At 43.2% G+C, this 26,092-nt stretch overlaps 1 protein-coding gene across 1 annotated transcript in view; it reads left to right on the top strand.

Moving 5' to 3' along the window:
• The window catches only part of LOC306764311 (formin-binding protein 1-like), a gene marked incomplete at both ends in the record, with an annotated part of 31,561 nt that extends 10,194 nt beyond the window's left edge, over positions 1-21,367 (top strand). Inside the window, 14 exons of the mRNA XM_079251422.1 lie at positions 3,118-3,180; positions 3,269-3,364; positions 3,450-3,464; positions 3,543-3,671; positions 5,626-5,772; positions 10,076-10,252; positions 10,349-10,540; positions 12,366-12,380; positions 12,456-12,565; positions 14,067-14,199; positions 15,121-15,266; positions 15,361-15,497; positions 17,146-17,304; positions 21,339-21,367. Of these exons, the coding sequence (XP_079107548.1) occupies positions 3,118-3,180; positions 3,269-3,364; positions 3,450-3,464; positions 3,543-3,671; positions 5,626-5,772; positions 10,076-10,252; positions 10,349-10,540; positions 12,366-12,380; positions 12,456-12,565; positions 14,067-14,199; positions 15,121-15,266; positions 15,361-15,497; positions 17,146-17,304; positions 21,339-21,367 (1,548 nt within the window). The remainder of the gene's footprint in view (positions 1-3,117; positions 3,181-3,268; positions 3,365-3,449; positions 3,465-3,542; positions 3,672-5,625; positions 5,773-10,075; positions 10,253-10,348; positions 10,541-12,365; positions 12,381-12,455; positions 12,566-14,066; positions 14,200-15,120; positions 15,267-15,360; positions 15,498-17,145; positions 17,305-21,338) is intronic.
• Between the last annotated feature and the right edge of the window lie 4,725 nt (positions 21,368-26,092).

Consider the following 26,092-nt stretch of genomic DNA (forward strand, 5'->3'; position numbering starts at 1 on the left):
TTAAACCAGGAACCCAGCTGGTCTTATCTTGTTCCTGGTAGGAAATGTCTACACAGACAGACTGTGGCACCCTTTTGAAGTTGGACCCTGGTAAGAGCCTGTTGTCCGTCACCCCAGGAGGTCCCTTTGTATCCACAGCACACAAAGACCAAATTCCAGAGCAGAACCTTAAAGCTCTGAACGCTAAACTGTGTAAAATACCGGATGTATCCTCAGCACACCTGGATAAATGGACTCTTCTACCTTTCTAAATTAATCCAAGACTTTAACCGTTTTTCAGATGTGAAATCCACAGAAGTTAACAAGTTAGTTAATTTCTGTGATTCCTTGGGTGGAGCAATGGCGCCATCTAGCAGACACCCTCGAACAGGTTGAGATATGCATTTCAGGCTGATTAAATACACAGTGATTAACATTATATGCTATTGTTATTAACGACTCTGACTCAAAGTAAGAACTTGTTGTGTGGAAATGATTTCTTGACCCACCAGGTCCGTGGAAAGTGAAAATCATCGATGAAGTGTATTGAAATGTCTTCATGAAATGTCTTTATGAAATGTCTTGTACCTGTTAACAAACCTTCTCCCCTTTTGACAGCAGCAAAACTGTTGGTTAAGGTTCATGTTTATAAGGATCATTCATACTTTTTCTCATCTATAAATGGATTTTATAGACATGTTATGAGGTTGGAAAAATGTTAAGTTTAATTCCCCAAGAACTTAGTATTTTGACCAAACCTTCAGACCCCATGTCCTGACCCCTGTGCTCTGATTGGATAATCTAAAGTCCGCCCCAGAACACCTGCAAATTTAACTGCAGGTCTTCCCGGAACTGGTCTCTTACCCTTTTTTCTTTTGTTTCCTCTCTCGTTTTCTTTTGTTTCTCTTATTTTTTCTTTTCCTTTTCGTTTGATATTTGCTTTAGTCGTGTTTTTGTCCGTCTGGCGTCGTGTTCATTTTTATTAAGTAAGCTCACTCCTGCTTAACACCAGAAAACTCATCCAATTCTGGCTGAACTATTTTTGCTTCTGACGAACCATCGAAGCTGCTCTCCCGGCCCACAAAGACTGTGACCAGTAACGTACGGACGACCCGAACGTTACTGCTCCAGTTGATCCCAGGACTTTGCCAGCACCCGCGACCCATGGATTCTAATTGGAGTTGGGTCCAGCTTCAGATGTCGAACCAGGCGGTTCCAGGCGAGCTCCTGACTTCTGTGGAGGTCCCCTTTGGACAAGTATCAGGACGACTACTGAATCCTATCCGCCTGAAAGTCTACCCTGACATATTTACTTCATTACACTTGCCATCTTTCCAACCTTCTTAGTTCTGTAAGTTATGTAAGCTGCTTACATAACTTTACCTTTAATAATTTTATTTTACATTTCTGTTGTGGCTCGGCTCGAGCTTCCATACTCTCTCTCTCTCTCTCTCTCTCTCCCTCATCTTGGCTAATTCAGTATTTGATGCTTGCTGACGCTATTTCTGGTTTACATTATTAATTTCATTTGTGCCTGATGATTTTAACCGGTGTGGTTTTTAATAAAGTGTGTTATATTTTAAGAAGTCGTGGTAGCGTGATAGATCTTTAAGGAAGTGATTTGTTCCCTCTGACTGGAACTTACAGTAAGCGTACTTTGAGACTGATGGTTATCTGTTATTAGACAAATATCATTGTCTAATAATAATAATGATACATTGTCTAATGTATCATATTATGGTATTCCCTGCCTGACCGCATAACAAATTTAGGGCTGGGTGGTGCCCCGAGATCGTCCGCTTGTCTAAGGACACAGCGAATTAATAATTAAAATACTCACTGTTGCTCCGACATTGGATCACAGGTTAACGTTAATGATAATACGCTACAACGGGTGAAGAGTTTTCTGTGGCCAGATTGGATCCAAACGGAAGAAACATTTTGAGAAGCCACCAGACTATAGAAGGTAGAGTTCAGTACAGTCCAACTACCTCGTTTCTAATTTTATCTAATCCCTTTACAAATAAAACTATTATGATTTATTGTCTTAGAAAGAACCATTTATATCTGCTTAATGTGGGTCTACAAACATGGCAGCTACCATATTTATGCTTTTTACAACAGTGTCTCTGAATGGAACTGCGATCGAAGCAGCACCAATGTTGAAGTAGTCATCCGGAGTGCAGTCTGCAGATCTACTCGCAGATCGAATACGTTTAAGGCAGAAAGAATTTGGGCCACTTACGGCCACCGTATAATCACAACCTCGCTTGATATTTCAAGTCATTTCTATGTCTGGCAGTAAAATTCACACACTGCACCCTCAAAGAGAAAACCCAATGTAATCCCAAATTTCAGGTCATAATTATTAGGGGTGGGGAAATCAAACTGAAAAATCGAATATTGGGATTTTTGCTTCACAATTTTAAAATAATTTCTTTTGTTAAAAATATAGGTTTTTTTTTCAAGTAAATAAAAATAATCCATTATGATTTTTTTTTGGTAATTTTTATTGTTTTTATTGATCTTTTTTACTTTTCTTCTTCAGCATTATAGGAGCAGAATGATGGTCTAGCTTCGGTGTTGTTTTTTCCTCATTGAAATCAAGAAAAATGACAAGAAAAAATAGTTTTGTAAAATTTTTTTAATTTTGTTTTTAATCTACAAAAACCAGCAATATTGAAGAATTGTGAGAATCGCAATTTAAATCAAATCGGTACCCAAAAAATCGAAACGGGACAAAAGCATATCGTCACAGCCCTAATATACATTCAATGCCATTTCATGAAAGGTGCATTGCTAAAGAAACCAAGAGCTGCATAAAATGTGATTCAGTCTCTCAGACATCAATAAAAAACAGAAATCCCATTAACCAAAAGATTCAAATCCAAACCAGAACCAGAGACTGTCCATACCTTTCAGAAAAGACTCTCTGCCTGGACCAGTTCTACCTGGACTGTCCTTTTAAACAGATTTTAAAGCAACACCTGTTTCTGACATACTGAAGATTCAACATCCAGAACTTGGAAGTTGCTTCAGATAAAACCTCTTAATGTTATTTAGGTGTGGAAGTCTCTTCAGTATGGACTGATACTGAGGTTACCTGACCAGTCTGACCAGTTTGTTTATCTTTTATAGCATTTCCAAGATGGCCGACGTGCTCAGCAGCACATCGAGAGCTCCTGGAAACAGCTGGAGTCTGTAAGTTACCGTATGGCGCCAACCAGGCAGTAACAAGATCAACTTTACGGCGATGTTGTTTCACTGATTTTGTTGTTTTGATGTTCAGAGCAAACGTCGGTTTGAACGCGACTGTAAGGAGGCGGAGCGTGCGCAACACGTCTCTGACAGGATCGATCTGGACAACAAGACGGAAGGAGAGAAGGTATGGTTCACTAAACAAAGACATGCAGTTGTCTGCTGGTAGAGTTCAAATGTGTCTAACTGAGCCGAACTTCTGTCTGTTTCAGCGCTGCTCGCTGAAGGTGAGATTCCTGCTTAAAGTCAACGTTCGTGGATACATCCTTACAGACTGGCTGGTCTAAAACTCTTGATGTTTTCAGGCTCGGCAAACAGCTCAGCAGAAACAACAAGCTGCTGAGGAGTCCAGGAAAGAATATGCGGCCAGTTTAAACCAGTTTAACCAGGACCAGCACCAGCACTACCACACGCTGGTGCCTGTTATATACCAGGTAAACCACTAATACCAGCTTCATGTTGATGTTTGACTGGTCCAGTAGGTGAGGTTACCACAGTCAGATGTTGATTATAGACCATATATAAAAAGATGACGTCACCCGTAGGTTTCTGAAGAGCTGAATTGAAGCTGGACCGACAACCTGCCCAGGGTATATACCCTTTCTTATGCCCAATGAGTGTTGGGATAGGTTTTAGCGTCTCTGCAACTCTTAATTGGACTAAGCGGATAAGAAAATGATTGACTGAATGAGAGCAAAGTGTAGGAAAAGAATGAATACATGAAACCAAAGACCTGAAAGGACATTTAACTGCACTGTCTTGAGCAGAAGCCCCATAGTTTACAAGCATGGAAGTGGAAGTGAGATGATAGGGGACTGCTTCACAACAAGACATGTTTGAAGGTGTTGTGCAAGACATATCAGTGAAAATAAAATACTGGTAGACAGCCCAGGGACCCGGGCTGGTAGGAAATGCCTGAATTCCTGCATGACCAGGTGGTAGTGTAGGTTTTATCCGAAGAGGTACAGTTATGTTTTCCAAGTCTTATCGTGGGTGTGCTTGCTGTCTATGTTGTTGTTTAGGAAGTTTTTCCTCAGTTTTTGCTCTTATAGGTGCTTCTTCTGATTGTCTGCTTTGTTTTCTTACAGAGGCCGTTTTTCTACACCTACGTAACTGATAGTTCTGCTATGGTTTCACAGTTGTGGTTGTCTTTGTTATTGCCTAAGCACATCAAGGAAGCAGACCATGTTTCAGCTGTCATGATGTTGGGCAAGACAAGAAGTATGATTGTTAGCTTTGTAGACTTCGGACACCTCTGATGTGTCTTAAAGAGAAAAGTGCAACAAATACCCCTGTAGCAGTGAACAACTGAAAACCTTTTCCTCTAAAGAGTGACAAAATATATTTTAAAAAAAGAAACATAGCAGTCCTCCTTTCAGACAACTATAACTTTCAGCTATGTGATCAAAAACCATCGACTGTATATAAAAAGATGGGCGGAGCCTCCGTGACGTCACCCGTAGGTTTCTGAAGAGCTGAATTAAAGCTCGGTAGGCAGTTCTTACCATCACCATCTTGGCAGGGTCATACATGTCGTCTTGCCCGGAAAATACAAATATGGGCGAAGAGGTGGAGCTGAGAGGGGGGCTGTGAGTGTCATGGTGGATGATTGACATCGAGCGAACACCGAGCTGCCTGTAGCTAAGAGCTAACCGAGCTAACCTGGAGCTAACAGGAGCTAATCAGCTAACGGAGGTTAGCGAACTAAAGCTAAGTCACGTTGTTAACCGGCTAAAAACCGCAGTTGTTTTACGTTCTTCTTACTTGAAGCAGGAGATGGGGTACCTGTCAATCAAAAGGACACGTCCCTAAATATGCTGAACTTCGAGATTAAATTACTTTTAAACGGGCGAGTTAGAAAAAAATTCACTCACACAACATTTGTCATGAAGGTAAATCTGACCTATTAAATGGACTTTTGTACCAGGCTGTAAACATGTTTATTCCTGCTGTGAAGTTGGTCTTTTTAATATGGGAGTCTGAGGATTTGCTCTGTTTTGCAGCCCCTAGTGGATGAAGGGGGAACTGCAGTTTTATGCACTTCCGCATAGGCTTCACTTTTCACCACTGGAGGTTGGTGCTTGGTGTTGACATTTTAGAAAAACCAAACATCAATCTAAAAGGTGGCTTGGTCCAATCAGTCCAAGATGAAGCACATGTGGACCGTAGCAGAGTCACAGTAACCTGGACAAGTGTTACCACCAACACGATCACAGATTAGTAACCTTCATGTCCAGTTTGGCCTGCAACTTCCAAGATGCTCGGCGCCAGAACCTTCCAGCTGAAGACCTGCTGTTCCACCTCCTGTACACCTGAAATTATGGACACAGTAAACCAGGTATTGTGGCTGCAGCATGGTGTATGAACAGCTGTTCCTTTGTTTGGCAGCGTATTCAGGACATGGAGGAGCGGCGGATCGAGAGGGTCGGGGAAGCGATGCGTTTGTCAGCGGAGGCGGAGAGAAAAGTTCTTCCTGTAGTGAGTCGCTGTCTGGATGCCATGATGGATGCTGCTGAAAGCATCCAGCCCAGAAAGGTGAGTCTGACATCCTGATCCCCTTGTTCTTAATGTCTAGACTTCAGACTGTGTCTTCTTTTTCATCTGACGAGGACCTGAACACCTGGATGCTTCCCAGGACGACCGTTTGAGCCATTTCCTCCTCGCGATGTCGTGATTAGAGATTTTCTCGATACAATTATTGTGTGTGAAATGATCAAGCTTGTACACGTTAATTAATCTCATTAAACGCCTTTAACACTAAAAGGCCCAGAGCTATGAGAATTTTCGTCAGCCTGCAGTCCTCCCACAAATCACTAATTCCCTTTCTCATGTAAATGCACCATTTAGCTCTTTCATGAAGAACCATTCCACCCCCTCCAGTGCAAAGTTTTAGCTCATGCCTCTGTCTTGAGTTTTACCTGAGAGCACTGAAAAAACTCATGTTTATAATGAAACATCATGGATGAAACATTTATAATGAAACATTTGTTTCGCCAGATCTGCGGGATTGAAGTGATTTTGCATGGCAGCTGAGCCGTCGGCATATCAGCTGATACTACGGACAGTTCTTGATCTGTACAAAGAAAATAAAAAATAGTTATTTATATTGGCTATATATAAATATAAATGCTGCCCTATGTCGGAGGGTAAAACTAGAAGCGCAGCGCAGTTTCTGCTCTGCGCAGCACCAGCAGCACAGCTAAAGCGGGAAAAAAACTGACAGAAACGTTTCTGGAGTAGTTACATGCTTGTGTCTGGACTCCACAGCACTGTGACATGTTATCGGACCAAACAAGTCGCACGCTGCAGCAATGTAAATTCTGAATTGAGTGTAGCTGCGTGATATGCGTCGACACTGTCAGCGCCGTCAGATCTTTACACCAGAATATGATGTCAATGAAAAAACCTGATCCGCTGCAGCACCAGGGGAGAGTCAGACACCAACATGAAACGTGTCTGTCCACCTGTTGCTCCTCTTCCGCTGCTCAGATTCACACGTCCGCTAAACTGATGCGCTCTTTTATATTACAAATATTTCACAATGATCTCTAGATTCACACATCCGCTGAATTGATGAACAGATGGATGGATAGATGGATGGAAATATAAACTGATGGATGAATAGATGGAAATATAGATAATTAGATAGATAAATGGATGGATGGATGAATAGATGGAAAGATAGCTAGATAAATGGATAGATGGATGGAAAGATAAATGGATGAAGATGACAACCCTCCTTGTAGCAAGAGACACAAGGCTGCTGAAATGGACATACCATCAGAACCCACAGAGATGGCGAAAGATCGTAGTGTGTGGAAAAAGTGAGGACTTAACCTTTCAGTCCACACAGATCGCATTCAATGGGAGTCCAGGACCAACTGAGTTTGCAAAACGCAAAATGACAAGTTTTGGCGTTGGTGCCATGCGTGACTTGTGGTCTAAAGACTTTGGCAATCCAGACATAAAAGCCACAATGTCTCGACATTGCTTTTGAGAAATAATGAGATATCTGCGCTTTGACAACAAGGACACGTTGAACATGTAAAAACTGACAAATCTGCTGCAATTTCAAACATCTGGCAGCAGTTTGTACAGAACTGTGTGTCATCCTACAGTCCAGGGCAACATATTACTGTTGATGAGCAGCTATTTCCAACAAAAGTTCGTTGCCCCTTTCTGCAATACATTGCATCCAAGCCTGATAAATTTGGAATTAAGTTTTGGATTGCAGCAGATCTGGACACAAGATTTATGTGCAACGCTATCCCCTATTTGGGTAAAGATCCTTCACGTCCAACAGGGGAAAGCCTGTCAGAGAATGTTGTTGTGAAGTTGATGGAGCCATTTATGGACAAGGGAAGGACTGTGACTATGGACAATTTCTTCACGTCTCTGTCTCTGGCTAGCAGGCTCCTTCAGCGAAATACAACTCTGCTTGGCACCATCAGCAAAATTCATCAGGAGCTACCTGCAACAGCAAAAGAAACTGCAAGACGAGAGCTGTACTCTACGCAAGTGTTTACATCTGGAAGTGCTTTGCTAACAGTATACGCAAGCAAAAAAAAAGAAGTCTGTTTGTCTCCTGAGCACCATGCATCACAAAGTGGAGATTGAGGACACTCAAAAAAGAAAACCAAACATGGTTACTGATTATAACTACTTGAAATGCGGTGTGGATATTATGGACCAGAAACTACGCGCTTACACTGTGCGTGCAGGCACACGGAGATGGCCTGTGGCTGTCTTTTACAACCTGCTCCACATGGCAGCCACAAATGCACATGTGCTGTACAAGGCATGCACAGGGTGCAAAGAAAGCCGGCGAATGTTCATACTGCGACTTGCAAATGAACTTAGAAACAGGTTTATGCAGGAGAAGGCACAACAGGAAGAAAACTTGAGGAAGCATCACGCGGCAAAAAGACTTTCTGAAGGAAAAACAACGCAGTGCCTGTTGCGCAAGCTCTGCAACAGAAACCATAGCACTGAGCGCTGTGTGCATTGCAGAAAGTTTACCTGTCATAAATGTAGGAAGGACTCACCTTGGGTTTGTGGAAACTGCTAAACAGGACAATTGTGGGCTAACATAGTTTGCTGTTCATACTGTAGCCTATATGTATGAGCATACATAGTGCAGACAATGTGTATTTTATGCAACATCTTTGGGCTTCATATTTTATGCTTTTCTCAGTGTGAAATAAATGTTATTCCTTTACTCAAGTCATACTGTTTGTCTGTCATTTAGTAAGCTGAATTTACTGAAATGCAGTGGACTTAGCCACCAAGTTGTTGGTCCTTTCACATTGTGTGCACTGAAGTCTTACTGACAAAGTTACTGACTCTGAAAAAGGGCAATGCTCTGCGTTGCCTAGTAAGAAAAGCTTGATAAGGACCTTTTTTAGGGGGAAAAATTAAATCCAGTTGGGCATCTGGTTGCTCAACAGGATTTTTGCATGACAATAGTGACAGTTAACAAGGTGAGAGTGAATACACAAACTTGTAGAGGGGAGGGGGACTTGCAGGAAAACCTGAAATTCTTGGGCCTTGCAGTGTTAACTTGAATTTGTTTCCATCTTTTGAAGCAAACATGACAAAATAGTCCAAGCAGGCAAGAAGTCCTGCTCAGACTGAGTCCCCTCTGCCGTGTAAACGGCTAATAAACGCTTTTCCATCCTTATAATGGCACATTAAATAATGGCATTAACGCATCACATTATGGTGTAAACCCATAGATGTAAATGACATGATGACATTTAATTTCACTGTAAACATTCACATCATTTAACCGAACTCAGGGGCCGTTATCTTCGCTGTAGCATACAAGAACACATTGGTCTTTTCTATCTATAACCCCAAAATTCTGATAAAAGGGACTTTATCCATTTGTTTGAAAGGAAAAACTTGTTGTGCTGTTGCTACTCTAACACACATCTGTTACTCACATGGGATAAACACGAAGAAACACTGGCACTAACATGCAGATGTTGCGTAACAACATTTCTGTTGCGTGTGCTGATCTGCCGTTATGGTTCAGACATAGTTCTCTATAGCAGTGTTTCTTAATCCTGGTCCTCAGGGCCCACTGCCGTGCACGTGTTATAGGTAACCCTACTTTAACACATCTGACTCAAACCAGTGGCTCATTATCAGGTTTTCATAGAACTTGACTAGCAGTTAAGTTACTCTGCAACAGGTGTACTGGAGTTGGTAGGAACTAAAACATGCAGGGCAGTGGCCCAGAGGACCAGGATTGAGAAACACTGACCTATGGAAAGTGATGACACTGAATAATCTTGACAATTAATTAATCGTGGTGTTTCATAGTGCTGCTAATTGTGAAATCAAGCAATCGAAACGTCGAAAACCCAGATTGTAATTGAGATCAAAATTCGATTTATCGCCCAGACCTAGTTTGGGTTTCTAGTCAGAGTATTAGGCTCCATGTAAACCCAGAGGGTTTGTGGTGAATATTTTTTCTGCGTATGCTTGAGCCATGTGCGCGCTAGGTTACGAATATTTAAGGGAAGGCTTGGAAGAATTGTGGCAGCAAAGCAAGTCGGGGCGGGGGCAGATAGTGGTTAAAAAGGTTTACAATGAAAAAAAAAACTTTCTTAACCAGCAGAAGTTCTTAGGATGGTATTAAATCTGTCCAACATGACTGACTGTACCCAGCTTCCATGTAAACATGTCAGCCAGAAGCTTGGATCAGCCTGATCGCAGCTTCTGATCAGTCTGATTGGAATCTGCTTGATGGATTGATGGATTAGTCGTCCATGTGAACGTTGCATGGGAGGAGCAACGGGAAACTCTGATGCGGGGCTGCTTGTGTTTGCAGGACACCCGTCAGGTGGTGGAGGTGTATAAATCAGGCTTTGACCCTCCGGGCGACATTGAGTTTGAAGATTATAGTGCCACCATGAGGCGCAGCATCTCTGAATCTAGTTACCTCGACAACCGGGCAGAGGGGAGGAGACATAGCAGGAGGCTGTGGCCCTTCTTACGAAAAAATAAGGTACACACACACCCTCTCAAACACACACACAGCTGCAGTAACACCTGGCAGAATCACCTGTCTGACAGCTGTTTTTCTCTCTCTCTCTCCCTCCAGTTGTTGACCCTCCTGTCCTCCCCTCGGCAGCCGCCACCTCCACCTCCAACCTCGCCTTCACCTGGGGGCGTGGTTAACAGTCCCCCGTCACCACCCCCTGCCTCCCGAGAGCCAATCACACAACGGCTCAATGACCTCATGAGCTCTGGTTCAAGAACCAGGAAGCAGTGTCTTCGCAGCCTCAAGCGAGGGGTATGCACGCACGCACACACACACACACACACACACACACACACACACACGGTCTGTTATTGATACTTTCATATTTCTGTTGTTTGGCTTCATCATGTCACATATTATTCATGTCAGTGTGTGACAGAGAATTCAGCACAAATAGACACCATTAGAAGGCCTGGACAGCACGACTGTACCTTAGAAGATTTTCTCACTGAGTTGCCCCTGACGACTGCGTGGTCCCAGAATAAAAAGCCATAAATTGTTGACGCTGCAGGACAACAAAGGCTTCAGGAGTCCACACAATAAATATCCAAGGTTGTTGCGCTCGTCTACAGCTGCAGACTGAGATGATGACTCTGATGCTTCCTGATAAAGTTTACATGATACATGTCTGAAATGCACTTTTGCAAAGTTACATAAAACACAACAATATATAAACGGAAATGGAGCATAACTGTCATGTTGAAGGTGTTACCTGCTCCACTGTCATGCTGCAAGCATGTTCAGCAGTTACCCTGGCAACAGTGCAGATGTTTGATTTCCAACAGATATCATGCTTTGGTTCTATCTGTTTTCCCAGTGAAATGATGAACAATCGCTAGCAAACCTCCTTTCTGAACCATTCGGTGTAAAATGCGACTGAATCTCATCAAAAAGCCCGAAATGTCAAGGAGCAGCTCCTCATGCGCAGACGGCGCAGTGAAGCCTCTGTTAGTGTGATCACATGACTTTTGACATGCTGAAGCTGAACATATCAAAACACTGATTCACTAGGAAACAGTTACGTCTGATTGAGCCCATAACAGTTCAGATCAGATCAGATCTGTGTGGACAGAGACACTCAACCATAGACTCTATATAAAGAGATGGGCGGAGCCTCCGTGACGTCACCCGTAGGTTTCTGAAGAGCTGAATTGAAGCTCGGTGGGCGGTTCCTACCATCGCCATCTTGGCAGCGGCATGCGTGTCGTCTCACCAGGAAAATACAAATATGGGCAAAGAAGTGGAGCTGAGAGGGGGGCTGTGAGCGTCATGGTGGATGATTGACATCGAGCAAACTCCGAACTGCCTGTAGCTAAGAGCTAACCGAGCTAACCCAGACATAACGGGATATAACAGGAGCTAACCAGCTAACGGAGGTAAGCGGGCTAAAGCTAAGTGTCGTTGTTAACCGGCTAAAAACCGCAGTTGTTTTACGTTCTTCTGATTTGAAGCAGGAGATCGGGTACCTGTCAATCAAAAGGACATGCCCCTAAATATGCTGAACTTTGAGATTAAATTACTTTTAAACGGGCGAGTTAGAAAAAAATTCATTCAGCCCAGAGTTGTCATGAAGGTAAACCTGACCTATTAAACCTAAAATGTTTTTACCAGGCTGTAAACATGTTTATTTCTGCTGTAAACATGTTTATTCCTGCTGTAAACGTGTTTATTCCTGCTGTAAACATGTTTATTTCTGCTGTAAACGTGTTTATTCCTGCTGTAAACATGTTTATTCCTGCTGTAAACATGTTTATTTCTGCTGTGAAGTTGGTCTTTTTAACATGGGAGTCTATGGGGATTTGCTCTGTTTTGCAGCCCCTAGTGGATGAAGGGGGAACTGCAGTTTTATACACTTCTGCATAGGCTTCACTTTTAACAACCGAAGGCTCCGTCCATCTTTCATACACGGTCTATGCACTCAACACATCAGAGATGTGCTAAATACACCAACGCACATGAATGTACATGCACACATCTCAGAGGTGTGTGTCGAAGACTCTCATGTGTTTTGTTTCTCCCATGTTCTCTCTGGTTTTATGTACCCCTCCCTGGTTCCGTGTTACCCCTGGTTGGACAGCTATCACTAAAACTGGTGAGTATTTCAGCTGTGGGGTTCGTCCAGGTGTATCAGATCGCATGATGTGAAGGGGTTCTGTTCCTGTTGCAGGGGTCCAGTCCTGCAGACTGCAGTCACCTTCAACCTGAGCAGCGACGCAAGAAGCTTCAAACAAGAATCAACAACATCAACCAGGAAATACAGAAAGAACGAGAGCAGAGGTCACACACACACACCTTCACACTAATACTAATACAACTACTACTAATAACATCCTTTTTGGAGGCTTTACAGAAACAGACTGGTCAAAGTTGAATCCAGCTGCCAACATGTCTTTATTAAGACGCATCACAAACGGTGGAATCCTGAGCACACACTGAGGTTACAGAAGATTTCTTACTGTGGAATGCAGTATGTCAGTGGTTCCCCAACTTTTTCTGCAGGGCCCCCTTTTCATCCACGACCGTAATGTCGAGCCCTCCCTCTTGTCTCATGAACCAAAGAACCATACTAAGAAATGTGTCTTTCCTTTTAGTGGCTGTATTGTAGGTAACTATAATTAAAACCAATATTATTATTTATTCTTCTGCTTTAGTGTGAAACATTTTAAACCAGGAATCACTGAAAACTACTTCAGGTTAGGGGAGTTTTCTATGAGACGATGCTGCTTTAGTAAAACAACTTTGCCTATGTATGATAGTTTATTTCTAAAGTAACCTGCAGGCTTTTCTTTGTGTTGAGGATGAAATGTACCCAAGGGGTGCTGTAACTTGTTTGGCTTCATACTTCATTATATTGGATGATAATATTTTGGTAGATGCAAAAGACTGTGGTCTCATTATTACCCACCATTGATTTTTAATATTACTGGTCAAGCAGGGACAGATATGCTCCATCATAGTTTCATCTCTTTTTATTACTTGAAGTCTCTTTTGTTGATTTATCATCATCTCCGATGAGTACTTTTACAAATTTATCCAGTGTAAAAACTCCCAAGTTTTATTTAGCCTTGTCACGCCCTCCTGTGATAACTCTGGGTCCCCCTTTGGAGGCCTGGACCCCAGTTTGAGTATGTAGTTATGTCCACACGACGAGGCGGTGGCTAACCCACCATCCATGCTGCATCCTACCTCTTCTCTGAGCTCTCTAGTTCAGTAACGGTCAGTCTGGTGTTGAGTCTTGTCTTATTTGTTGCTCTGTGACTTTTTCTCTTTCGTTTCCTCTCTTCTCTCACAATGTTTTCTTGCATTAATTTGCTGAATCAGTTGCGGTGCAGGCTTAAAACGGCCACTGTGTTGATCACGTGATGCTGCAGTCAAAGGCTACTGTCGTATGATGATGTGGGCTGTAAAAGATGTTATGAAGTGCCGTTTCTTAGCCTCAGCATGCAGCAGGTTTTAAGGTCAGGCAGTAATGTGTAAAGAATCTCCAAAGAGGTTGTGATGGGAGATTTCCTGGATCTGATTTAACTCCTACAAATCCACCCAAAATATCTGTGGGAACACACTGCCGGCAAGGAAAACCTGGGGATTGGACCAGCTATCTACCCATTACAACATCACCTCTACATTGTATGAGTTAATAGTTTCTGAAGATCTGCTGCTTCTGGTGGTTCAGCCACTGAAGTTTCATTTTTTCACATAAAAACCCATTAATTAAATAAACTGCTAAAGCTTTTACCAACAGATGAACCTCATAGTTTGTGTCTGGCTTTTTGTTCAGAGACGCGCTGCTGAAGATGAGGGAGGTTTACGAACGAAGTCCTCAGATGGGCGACGCCGGCAGCTTGGAACCCCGACTGGAGGAGGTGAAGCAGAATTTGCAGAGACTGGAGGAGGAGCTGAGGAGGAACCAGGTGCTGACACAGTTAATATAAAGTATTGTATGTCTACACTCTGAACATACTGTATTAATACATTCAACGTATCGCACCAACCTGTTCATCAGCTTGATAACATAAATACACACAGACAGGTGTTTCCTGTCTGCTGATCTGCCGGGATTTTCACACACAACCATCTCCAGGGTTTACAAAGAAGGTCTGAAGAGAAAACATCCAATGAGCAGCAGTTGTCTGGATCAGAATGTCAGAGGGAGGAGAATAGACAGACTGGTTGGAGATGGTAGAAAGTCCAGTAAGCACTGGCTCCAACCAAGATATACAGAACATCATCTCTGAACACACAACCCGTCCAGCCTGGAAGCAGATGGTCTCCAGCAGCAGAAGACCACAGCGGGTTCCCTCCTGTCAGTAAGAACAGGAAACTGAGGCTACAATTCACACAGACTCACCAGAACTGGACAATAGAAGATGGAGAAACGTTGCTGGTCTGATGAGTCTCCAGTTCAGCTCCATATTCACATGGTAGGATCAGAATCTGCTGGAAACATCATGACAACATGGATCCATCCTGCCGTCAGGATCAACGCTTCAGGCTGCTGCTGCTGGAATAGTGTCCCACTATGACCTGGTTTAACCAGCACAACCTACCTGAGTCCTGCTGCTGACCATGTCCATCCCTTTCTGAGCACAGTGTAGCATCTTCTGATGGAAACTTCCAGCAGGATGATGCACCATGTCACAAAGCTCACATCATCTCCATGACGATGAGTTCACTGTCCTCCAACGGCTCCACAGTCACCAGAATAACAAGAATTATGGCAGTTCTGAAGGAAAACTGGGTCCAACCTGGTACTAGTGGACGTTGGTACGAACACAAAAGCAGGACTTTTCTTCTGTGTACTAATGTGGGTGTGTGTGTGTGTGTCGCTGCAGGTGTGGCTGTCGGAGGCGGACAGCAGGGTGCCTGATCACTGCAGCAGGAGACAGACTGGAGGTTGTGGGTTGAATTCTCAGGCAACAACGCCAGGCAGTAGCAGCATGAAACAGCTGGACAACCGCAGTCCAGCCAGCAGAGAGAGGTGCTGCAGTGATTGGTTGATTACTGATCCACATCAGCTGTTCTTCTCGTGTTTCTCATTCAGGTTTCCAAACTGTACTGTTTTCTCTCCACAGTCCCGATGGAAGTTACACTGAAGACCACAGCGCAGAGCTCCACTTTAAGTCCCGAAGTTCAGAATTTGATGATGACTTTGAAGATGAAGAACCGTTACCGAGTATTGGCACCTGTAAATCCCTTTATCCATTCCAAGGTACTGTTTATATTCTGTTGTTACATCTGTTACCGGTGGAGTAAAATCTGAGGTTTGGATTAAACAATCATTTCAATTTAAAGGGTTAAAATTTTCAGCAGCTGGCCAAGTTTACCGTGATTACATCTGTTAGAAACTTTATTTTACTGTTCAGTGTGTAACAATTACTAACGTTGTGGCAGAGATGGGCATAGAAATGACATAAAAGGCCAAGTACAATTGTGAATGTATGGTTGCCGTCTGCAGCTTCAGGTGCAGCGAGGACTGCACTACAGGGAACTACTTTACACGCGTACTGTCTTATTTTTATTTGGTTCTTTTAGGGCGTTACTTAACCCAAACAGACCTCTAGTACCTATTAAAGTAAAGCCAGCGCTGCAGTTTTTATACACCATAAAAACAATGGTGGCATAAGGCAGCTGCCATGTATGTAGACTTCTGGAAAATAGAAATAAACAGCTCATTCTAAGAGAGTGCAAACAAAACACGTTTAGTAAAGTCATTAGATAACAATACAAAGACAGTTTTATTAACATAATAAAGTTTTCTGTCATTGATGTTTGACTTAGTTACTTTCTGCACCTTTAATATCAAGGCGGCGGCGTTGCTCAAAAAGCCGTTTGAGGCGGAAAAAAAACTAATAAATTTCTCTGCAACAAGCACTTTGCTACAGTCACCTAAAAAAACCTATATACAACAGAAAACTTGATACACCTAAAAAAGCAAAAAAAAAAAACTTTTTAATTCAAATAGATTTTAGTGGATGACTAAATCACATAATAGACACAGACATTAATACTGTAAACTCAGGCTCTGTTAATGTCTGGAAAAATAAATTTATTGTAATTTCTATTAAAAACGGTAGAAAAAAACCCCAGAAAATATCCCTGGTCAATACTGAACAGAAATCACCTGCTGCTCTGACTGCGGCTGGAAGCTGCGTGAGGACCAAGCTTTCAGTGTGTTCTTCTGGACAGGGGTGGAGCTTACGCAACAGCTGCTGCCGCTACCACACAAGACTTATCAATGCTTTAACGTTACTCACCAAAAGTCTCCGATGTCACCAGAAAAAGTCTCTAAAGGGGTGTGAAAAACTTCTAGATCACAGGTGTCAAACTCCAGTCCTGGTGGGCCAGTATCCTGCAGGTTTTTGTTGTCTCCATGCTCCAACACACCTGACTGAAATTCATAAAGAGGTTGACAAGAAACTGCTGGATCCATTTGTTTTGAATCAGGTGTGATGGTAGAGAGAAATGACAAAACCTGTCAGATTCTGGCCCTCGAGAACTGGAGTTTGACACCCCTGCTATAGATAAAGTCCCAAAGTGCCAAAGTCAACAATGCATCAGCGTAATAGCCGTACTAGGACTTTGTGTGCTGACAAACATTTAAAAGCATTAATTTTTTTTTTTTTTAACGCGTTGAGTTTTCTGTAATTATTCATGTTTGAAAAATAAAGATAATTCAATCTCTGCACATATGGAAGCTGTAACTATGGTTAAAATACATTTGAGAAGCAGAATCTCCTGTTCTGGTCCAGTTTGAGCAGGTTCTGATCAGTCAGAAGAGGCTCAGATGCTCTTCTGTTCCTGGTGTGCGTGGTTCCGTTTGGTTCTGTGTCCTGAACCTCTGTTTGGATCTCCTGCAGGTCAGAACGAAGGCACTCTGTCGATGTTGGAAGGAGAACTACTTTCGGTGGTGGAGGAGGACAAAGGTGATGGATGGACCAGAGTTCGGAGGAACCTGGATGAGGAAGGATACGTTCCCACGTCCTACATTAAAGTCTTCCTGGACAGCAGTGCCAAAGGTGCCATGACCTACATATAACCTCTGTGACCTTTGACTTGTGAATGTCACCACCTTAATTACCATGGCAACACCTCAACTTGCTGTATTTCTGCTGCTGCTTTAAACGTCACCTGAACAGGGTGTCTCGAAGGCTCTGCCTCCACAGTTCATCAATGCAGCACTGATGATGCTTTCAGGTGATCCTCTTTAGCCTCCCAAATGTTTTAGTCCCCGATCAGGATCCCCTGACTGTTGGGTCACCAGTGTGCAGTGCATTGTGGGATGCAGGTTTTTTTCTTTTGTCGACCATGCAATGTAAACAGCGTAAACGGCGACATGTCTGTGGTGCTTTTCATGTAAATATCGATTTGATGCTTCGAGCTGAACTCTTCCAGTAAAAAATGATGTCTTTAACATTTGTAAAAACATTTAGAGTCAAAACCGATTCACAGAATAAAAGGGTTCAGAGTCAGAAATAAATCAAATCAGATTTTGAGACTAAACCAGTTAAATCAGAAACAAAACCAGTTCAGAGACATGAATGAAAGCGAATGAGTAAGGAATGGAATTGAGTGAAGGCCGGTTTATACCCGTATGGCGTCTGCATCAGGTTGGTCCTGTGTGGCTTATGCAGATGGTGTGTGTGTTTATACTCCAGTGTAGGATCGTAGTGTTGTTTCTGGATCTGCAGGTGGCATTAGAGCTGGTGTCCGCTGCTAAACTCCCCAGGGCCAGAGTTTTTTTTTTATGCTTCGCTTCCGTTCTCAGCAATATTTCCTGTTTCAGAACAACAAAGGCGGCCAATGGCATTCATTCAGTGACAAGACCCAAACACATAATCACACTCTGACCAATCAACAGGGCGTACTTCTGCACAGCTGTGTTTGTGCATCCGGGATGCATGTCAAGCCCGAAGAGGTGCATATTGAGCCTACGACGGCAACCGAACTGACTAGGATGCCGCCAGGTACAAAACAGCCTTCAGTTGGAGACTCAAAGAATTCAGTCAGAAATAAACTGATTCAGATTCTAAACAGATTTTGAGTCAGAAGAAACTGATTCAAAGACAGAAGATATCTCATCTGGATCATACTAAAGCTCTTACTTTGGTAAAATATGCTTAAATGAATTTTTTTGGGCATTTCTTAATCATTTAGATATGTATAAAATTACTCATAACTACAAGTTGTAGTGCCACCAAACTCCATCCATCCATCCATTTTCTGCTACTTATCCAGGGTCGGGTCACGGGGGCAGCAGCCTAAGCTGGAAGCCCAGACTTCCCTCTCCCCAGTCACATTTGCCAGCTCTGCAGGGGGGTTCCAAGGCGTTCTCCTCCTGGAGGGACATGCCCAGAACACCCCACCAGGAGGCCTCCTGACCAGATGCCCGAGCCACCTCAACTGGTTCCTCTCGATGCGGAGGAGCAGCGGCTCTACTTTGATCTCAACCCGGATGACAGAGCTCCTCACCCTATCTCTAAGGGAGAGCCCGGCCACCTTGCGGAGGAAACTCATTTCCACCGCCTGTATATGAGATCTCATTCTTTCATACACGACCCACAGCTCATGACCATAGGTGAGGGTAGGAACATCGATCGACTGGTAAATCGAGAACTTTGCCTTCTGGCTCAGCTCCTTCTTCACCATGAAAGACCAGCGCAGAGTCCGCATTACTGCAGACGGTGCACTGATCCACCTGTTGATCTTACGCTCCATCCTTCACTCAATTGTGAACAAGACCCCGAGATATTTAAACTCCTCCTCTTGGAGCAGGACCTCACTTAAGACCCATAGAGGACAATCCATCCTATTCCGGCTGAGGACCATGGTATCAGATTTGGAGGTGCTGATTGTCATCCCAGTTGCTTCACACTCGGCTGCAAATTGCTCAAAGGAGAGCTGGAGTTCACGACCAGATGAAGCCAACAGGACCACGTCATCCATAAAAAGCAGGGACTCAATCCTAAAGTCGACAAACCGGATCCCCTCAACACCTCGACTGCGCCTAGAAATTCTGTCCATAAGAGTTAAGAACAGAATCTGTGATATAGGCAGCCTTGGCGGAAACCAACCCTCACGGATAACAAATCCAACCTACTGCCAGCAATGCAGACCAAGCTACAGTACCCCATTATCCCAGAGTACCCCCTACGGGAGTCCCCAGGATACACGGTCAAGTGTCTTCTCCAGTCCACAAAGCACATGTAGACTGGTTGGGCAAACTCTCATGCCCCCAAGAGGACCCCAAAGAGGGTATATACCTGGTCCAATGTTCGGCGACTGGGACAAAAACCACACTGCTCCTCCTCAATCTGAGATTGAACTATCCGACAAACCCTCCTCTCCAAGACCCCTGAATAGACCTTTCCGGGGAGGGTGAGGAGTGTGATTCCTCTGTTGTTGGAGCATACCTTCCGGCCCCCCCCCCTTCTTTTTTGTTTTTTCTTCTTGAAAAGGGGGACCACCATCTTGGTCTGCCAGTCCAGAGGCGCTGTCCTCAATGTCCACGTGATGCTGCAGAGGCGTGTCAGCCAGGACAGCCCCACAGCATCCAGAGCCTTAAGAAACTCCGGGCGGATCTCATCCACCCCCCGGGCCCTGCCATCAAGGAGCTTTTTAACCACCTCAGCGTCCTCAGCCCTGGAGATAAGAGAATCCACCTGAGTCTTCCAGCTCTTCTTCGGGAGCCGTCCCGAAGTTATTCTCCATGGCCTCGCCGAACTCCTCCCAAACCTGAGTTTTTGCCTTGACGACAGCTGAAGCTGCATCCCGCATAGCCTGTCGATACCTATCAGCTGCCTCCAGAGTTGCACAAGCCAAAAAGGCCTGATAGGACTCCTTCTTCAGCTTGACGGCATCCCTCACTGCAGGTGTCCACCACGAGTTCTGAGATTACCTCCACGACAGGCACTAATGCCCTTATGGCCACAGCTCCAACTGGCTGCCTCAACAATAGAGGCCCACTCAAACTCAAGTCTCCGCATCACTTGTGACATGGTTGAAACTCTGTTGGAGGTGGAAGTTGAAGTTCGTTCTGACAGGGGACTACACCAGACATTCCCAGCAGACCCTCACGACACGTTTGGGCCAGCCAGACCTGACTGGCCTCCTCCCCCACCATCTGAGCCAACTCACTAAGAGCCAGTTTCTGCAGCCGAGGATCGGACTGCCAGGCTCCCCGCCTCTTGCTGCCGCCCAGCTCACATTGCACCCAACCACTATGGCCTCCCACATATCGTAAGCCCACAGGAAGTTGGGCCTGTGTAACCCTTTTGGGCTGAACTCGACTAGGCTGCCACAAAACACACAGTAAAAAGTACATTGAAGCATATTTTACCAAGGAGCTGTAGTATGATCCAGATGAGATGGTTTATTTGTAATGTGAGTTTGGTGGCACTACAACTTGTCATATTGTAGTTATTAGTAATTTTATACTTATTTATATGATTAAAAATGTACGACTTGTTCATACAGACTCGAGAACAAGAAGAAAGATGTCGTTTCTCATGGAGAATGTAGCACGCTCAAGTAATGAGATCATTTCAGTCAGACTGAACCAGTTCAGTCAAAAAGGAAACCAGTTCAGTCGTAGATGACTCTTCACTCAGTTGAAACCAAACTTGACGTCATGATGGACACACTTTATCAAAGACATCAGAGGAGACAGATGGACAGATGGATTGATGGTGATTTAGTTATTGTCGACCATGAAACTACCTGATAATTACATTAATTTGGTTTCTTTTGTGGTTCTGTCGCCCTAAACAAACATGGCTCTCTGACAAATTATGTTTTTGTCTTTGCTGATTTTATCCTGACTAGTTTCTCAGTAAAATCGATTTGTCTGTGAACCGTCAGATAACGGTGAAAACCGAGTGTCCAGATGCTCCAGCTGGTAAACCGGCTGACTGGAAGTTAAATCCTGATCCGCTTTGGCCTGTAATCATCAGTTAAATTAATGTCTTCCTGTTCACGATGTGAACATTTGATCCGAGTGTCGTCTGACGTCTTCCTGCTCTAACATCTATCTGTCTGTCTGTCTGTTTTGTAGGCTTTGCGCAGAGTAGTCGCCTAGTCTAGCACATTAGTGGACCAATGAGGACGTCTCGCCACAGGAAGTGATGTAAAGAGCTCAGAGGAGGTCTGGTGACAGCTTTTCATTGGACAAATGTGCTCCTCAGACATGTCGACCAATCAGCTGTCAGATGGCTTTTGATATCTGACAGAGAAAACTTGCAGATCAGAGACTAATCAGAGGTCAGATGTCGTTCATATTGATCTCTGATCAGACCTTTAATGAATGTTTCCAGAACTTAAAATACTAAATCTCAATCCTGTTTAACCTTTTCAGCTTTCTGTAAGAAAAAACAAAACTTTACTAACTTTTTAACTTTATTGATGAGATTTCTTACCAAACTGACCTGCGATCAAACATGTAATTACACAGGAATCTTTTTAAATGAGTTTAAAGTGGTGTCTGCTGCCTTGCTGCAGTGATGTAATTAAACCATGACATCATTGTGGGCACAGCCACCTTTAACCAACTGTGTGTAAATATAATCTGTAGCTGCAAAGTTAGCCCCGCCCCCTGTAAACCTGTTGGTGTTAGCCACGCCCTCAGGGTGACCAGCCTGTATAGGCTCCACCCATTTCCTGCTTGTAGATCAACGATCATGTTACTGATTGATTGTGTGAAATGTGAAACTTTTCTGATGTATTGGTAAGATAATGATCAGCTGTTTTTTTTTTTTTTTTGTTTTGTTTTTTTAAATTGAGATGTGAAACTGCTGATCATGCTTTTTCCAACTTCCTGTATGGTAGAACTGAAAATAAAGTCCTCTTTAAGTTGAGCGTGTCCAACATTTTTCTTCCCATTCAGGATAAAAATTCCAGATCCAGAGAATTTAGATCAAATGGTTCTGGTTTCTTCATGCAAGTTGTGAAAACTGAGCAGCTCTAGGAAGGACAACAACACTTTGTTGTCTTGTTTTCTGTAAATACCCAAACCGCTGAAGGGCAGAAGAGAGTCAGAGGCATGTCATGATTTCACTGTTACTGGAGATGTGTTGGTCACCAGCGAACTGGCTTGTTGATTCAAGTCAGGTGGAAATGAGCCTTAAGAGCTTTAAACAAAAGTCCTCTTTCAGGTTATGTTTTATTGATGGGTTGGTGTGTTCTTCAATTTAATATTGTCCCAAAAGAGCACTTCACCCCAGACTACCAGCAATTGTGCAAGTTCTCCACTAACATGAGGTCTCCAATTTCCATCATGGGTATACCTCAAATATGAGAGACAAATCGAAAAAAATAAATCCAGAAAATCACATTGTAGAATTTTTAAAGAATTTATTTGCTAATTATGATGGAAAATAACTGTTCTAACTTGTTATAAACCATTTGTTGGCAGTGACAGAGGTCAAACATTTTCTGTAAGTCTTTGCCAGGTTTTCACACACTGTTGCTGGAATTTTGGCCCATTCCTCCATGCAGATCCTGTCATGATTTTTCCCAGTCGTCCATGAAGGCATCCTCCTGTGCTGATGGCTACCACCTGTGCCGCCTCCTATTTAAGCAGCAAGCCCAGGATTGTTGGTTGCCAGATCGTCAGATTTACTCTGTTTGTCTCCAGCCTTCTGTAACTCACAAGATCACCCTGTATTCCTGCCCTGTTTCCCCTTTTCCCGAGAACCTGCTTGCCCCGTGGTTTTCCCTTGCCTCTTCCCCTCGTGTTTCAACTCGGTGTATGGACCTTGGACTGGATTTTGGATACTGGACAAACCCACAATAATCTCGGGTGAGAGGAACTCCTTTTTCTTCCTTCTTGGACATATCTCCGTGGAGTTGGCTTCTCCCTGTGTGCCATTTTCACTAACCCTCCTGTCGCCACCAGCCGGACCCAGTTGGGATCCTCTAAGTGGACTTCAAGCCTTTCTTGAGTTGGCTTCCTGCTTCCTCAACCCCCGTTATCGACAATATCTTTAACCAGTCCTGAGTTCTTCTGGTTCTTTTGGGTCCCATCTCCTGAGTCATTACAGATCCTCTCTAAAACAGTGATGCTTTAGGGCTGTTGCTGGGAAACACAGATTTTCAACCCTCTCCATTTCAGCCTTTAAATCCCGGCTAAAAACTCACCTCTACTCCCTGGCCTTTCCCACGCATTAATTACATGTCAGTAGGATTCGTTTGAGTATCTTTTTGTATATTTAATTGTTTGTCTTGTTCTTTTTCTTTTCTCTTTTATGGTACTTTTAACACATTTTAGCACATTGTTCAGTATACACTGTTTAAATGTGCTATATAAATAAAACTTACTTTTACTTACTTAAAGAAGACATTACAGGTCCTTGAGACCAAATATTTATTTTGACAAGAAATTGACCAATTCATTAAAAATCCTACAATGTGATTTCCTGGATTTTTTTTCCTCCCTCTTATAGTTGAAGTGTAGCTATGATAAAAACTGGAGATCTATCTCATCTTATTTTGTTGGAGAACTTGCACAGTTGGTGGAGAGATGTTGAGATCCAAAAACGGCAAAAGGCAATTGCCAATCCCGCAACGGCAAATGCCGTTTCTATACTGACAAGGCACTGCTGTAAAACGGCCAATGCCACTGGCAAACAGCAAACTCCGCCTCTAACTGGTTGGCAGCAACAACTTTGTTTACAACAAAAACCGGTAGTTTTACAGGGATTTTTCCACATTGTCTATCGTAAAAATTAAGGATGTATTTGGGGGAAAAACACACATTTGATCTTTTGCATCGGCTTGTAGCCTATATGCTTTGGTAATCATCGCATTCACACTATTGAGTTCCTGTTTCTCTTCTCTTTACTCTGTATTACTGTGAATACCCATTGGGCATTCACAATATTGAGATCCTGTTTTTTATTCCTGTGAATGCCCATTGGGCGTAGTGGTAAAATGAATTGCCTTTCGTTCCGAAGGTTGTGGGTTGTGGCTAATAGATCTTGTGTCCTACTTCACCAATTTCAATCTTAAGCTCTTCTGCCGATTACACACTGCAGGACCTTAAAAAAAAAAAAAAAAAAAAAAAAAAAGCATTCCTGTTCCAATGGTAAAAAAGTGTACGCTTCTGCCTGGGTGGAGCTAAGAGCTTAGCTGGTGTAGATAACAGGATGAAGTATGTCCAATGTCTGTCTTCAAAAGTTGTGGCAAAGGCATTCCCATCCCAGTGGTGAAAAATATTAGCGCTCCTGACAGGATGTGTGCAAGAGCTGTTGTGGCGTAGTAGTGAAATGAGTTGCCTTTCATTCAGGAGGTTGTGTGTTTAAATCCAGTTGTAGGATTTTGATAAATTGTGTCAGATGCTTGCACTTCTTCTCCAAATGCTTTTGCTGAGAAAAGCAAGCTAATAAATAATTTTTGCTACTTCACCAATTCAAGTCTTAAGTTCTTCTGCTGATTACACAGCAGGAAGCTTCAAAAAAAGCATTTCTATCCCAATTGTAAAAATGTTTTAAAGCTTCTGACAGGGTGCAGCTGAGAGCTGTGCTGGTGTAGTGGTTTAATGCAATAGCTCTTGGTCAGATGTTTGTGAGTTACCGATACGGTACCTTGATAAATCAAGTTAGATAGATGTGTTGCTTCTCCAAATGGTTATGCAATTGCATATCAATCATTCACCATAAAAGGGCATTCACAATTGCTCTTCTGCAAGAACAGCAACATTTCTAGTTGTTATTCCGCCAAATATTGGTATGCTACTACTCCTGCACTGTTCCAGTCACTTCAATCATTCAGATCCTAAACCCTGCAGCTCCTTCAGGACGTGTGCTTGGACTTTTGTCATTTCAATACTTTGTAGTTTTTGAGATATTTAGCATTTTGTAAAGATAAATTCAGCCTTGTGATTGGATGAAAGTCCTTCAAACCAAATGCAGATTGAATGTTGAAAAAATTCAGCTCGCTGATTGGTCAGTTTTTGCATAATGAGCTGAAAACAGCTTCAACGGGTGGTCAGAGATTGCACCAATTTGCAGCGTCCGGTTGATCTCGGTCTCTGGTATGGGGCTTGGCAACGTGATGTCACGATGCTGGCCCCGAAGTGGCTGATGGGAAAAGCTGTCATTGTTTGAGGCCATAGAGAAGGATTGCAGTAAACATGGGAAGAACTTGCTGTGTAGTCGGCTGCAATGTCCGAGCACACGATCGACCACGAAAAAAAAAATAGATAACAGCTTGTCTTTTCACTCGTTTCCTACATGGAAGCAAAACCAAGGGAGTCTTGTATCGGATGTAACATGGAGGAGACGGATGGCGTGGATAACTGCCGTAACACACACCGACTTAAGTTTTACAAACATCCCAACATCTTTGAAAGTCTGCTCCAGACATTTTCATGACGGTAAGTGTGACTTTTTTGTATTCGATTATTGTGTTCTTATTTTGTTCCGATTTCAATTAAATAACCCGAAGGTACATTGGCTGGAAGAGCATCTGTTGGCATAGCGCCTAGCAAGCTAGCATCCTAAGTGAATGCTAACGTAAAGATCGCATAATAATCGTAATAATTGATTAGATTTATATGGCGCCTTACAAGGCATTAGGGCGCTTTACTTTGAATCCATCACTCCTTCATTTTCCGCCAGCGAACTCTCGCAGATAAATAAAACTCAAACGTCCAGCTGAGCCCATCAGATACACTGATTAGCAACCAAGCCGAGGCCTTTCTGAGCTATTTTGCTCAATTTGTCAGCAAGTTAAGCCTGACAAAAATGTCTTATAATTTCCTGATATCTGCAAGGTTAAAGCTGTTCGACAGAGGACACCTGCCAAACAGCC

The sequence above is a fragment of the Telmatherina bonti genome (assembly GCF_933228915.1).
Source record: "Telmatherina bonti genome assembly, chromosome: 13".
NCBI classification, from domain to species: Eukaryota; Metazoa; Chordata; class Actinopteri; order Atheriniformes; family Telmatherinidae; genus Telmatherina; species Telmatherina bonti.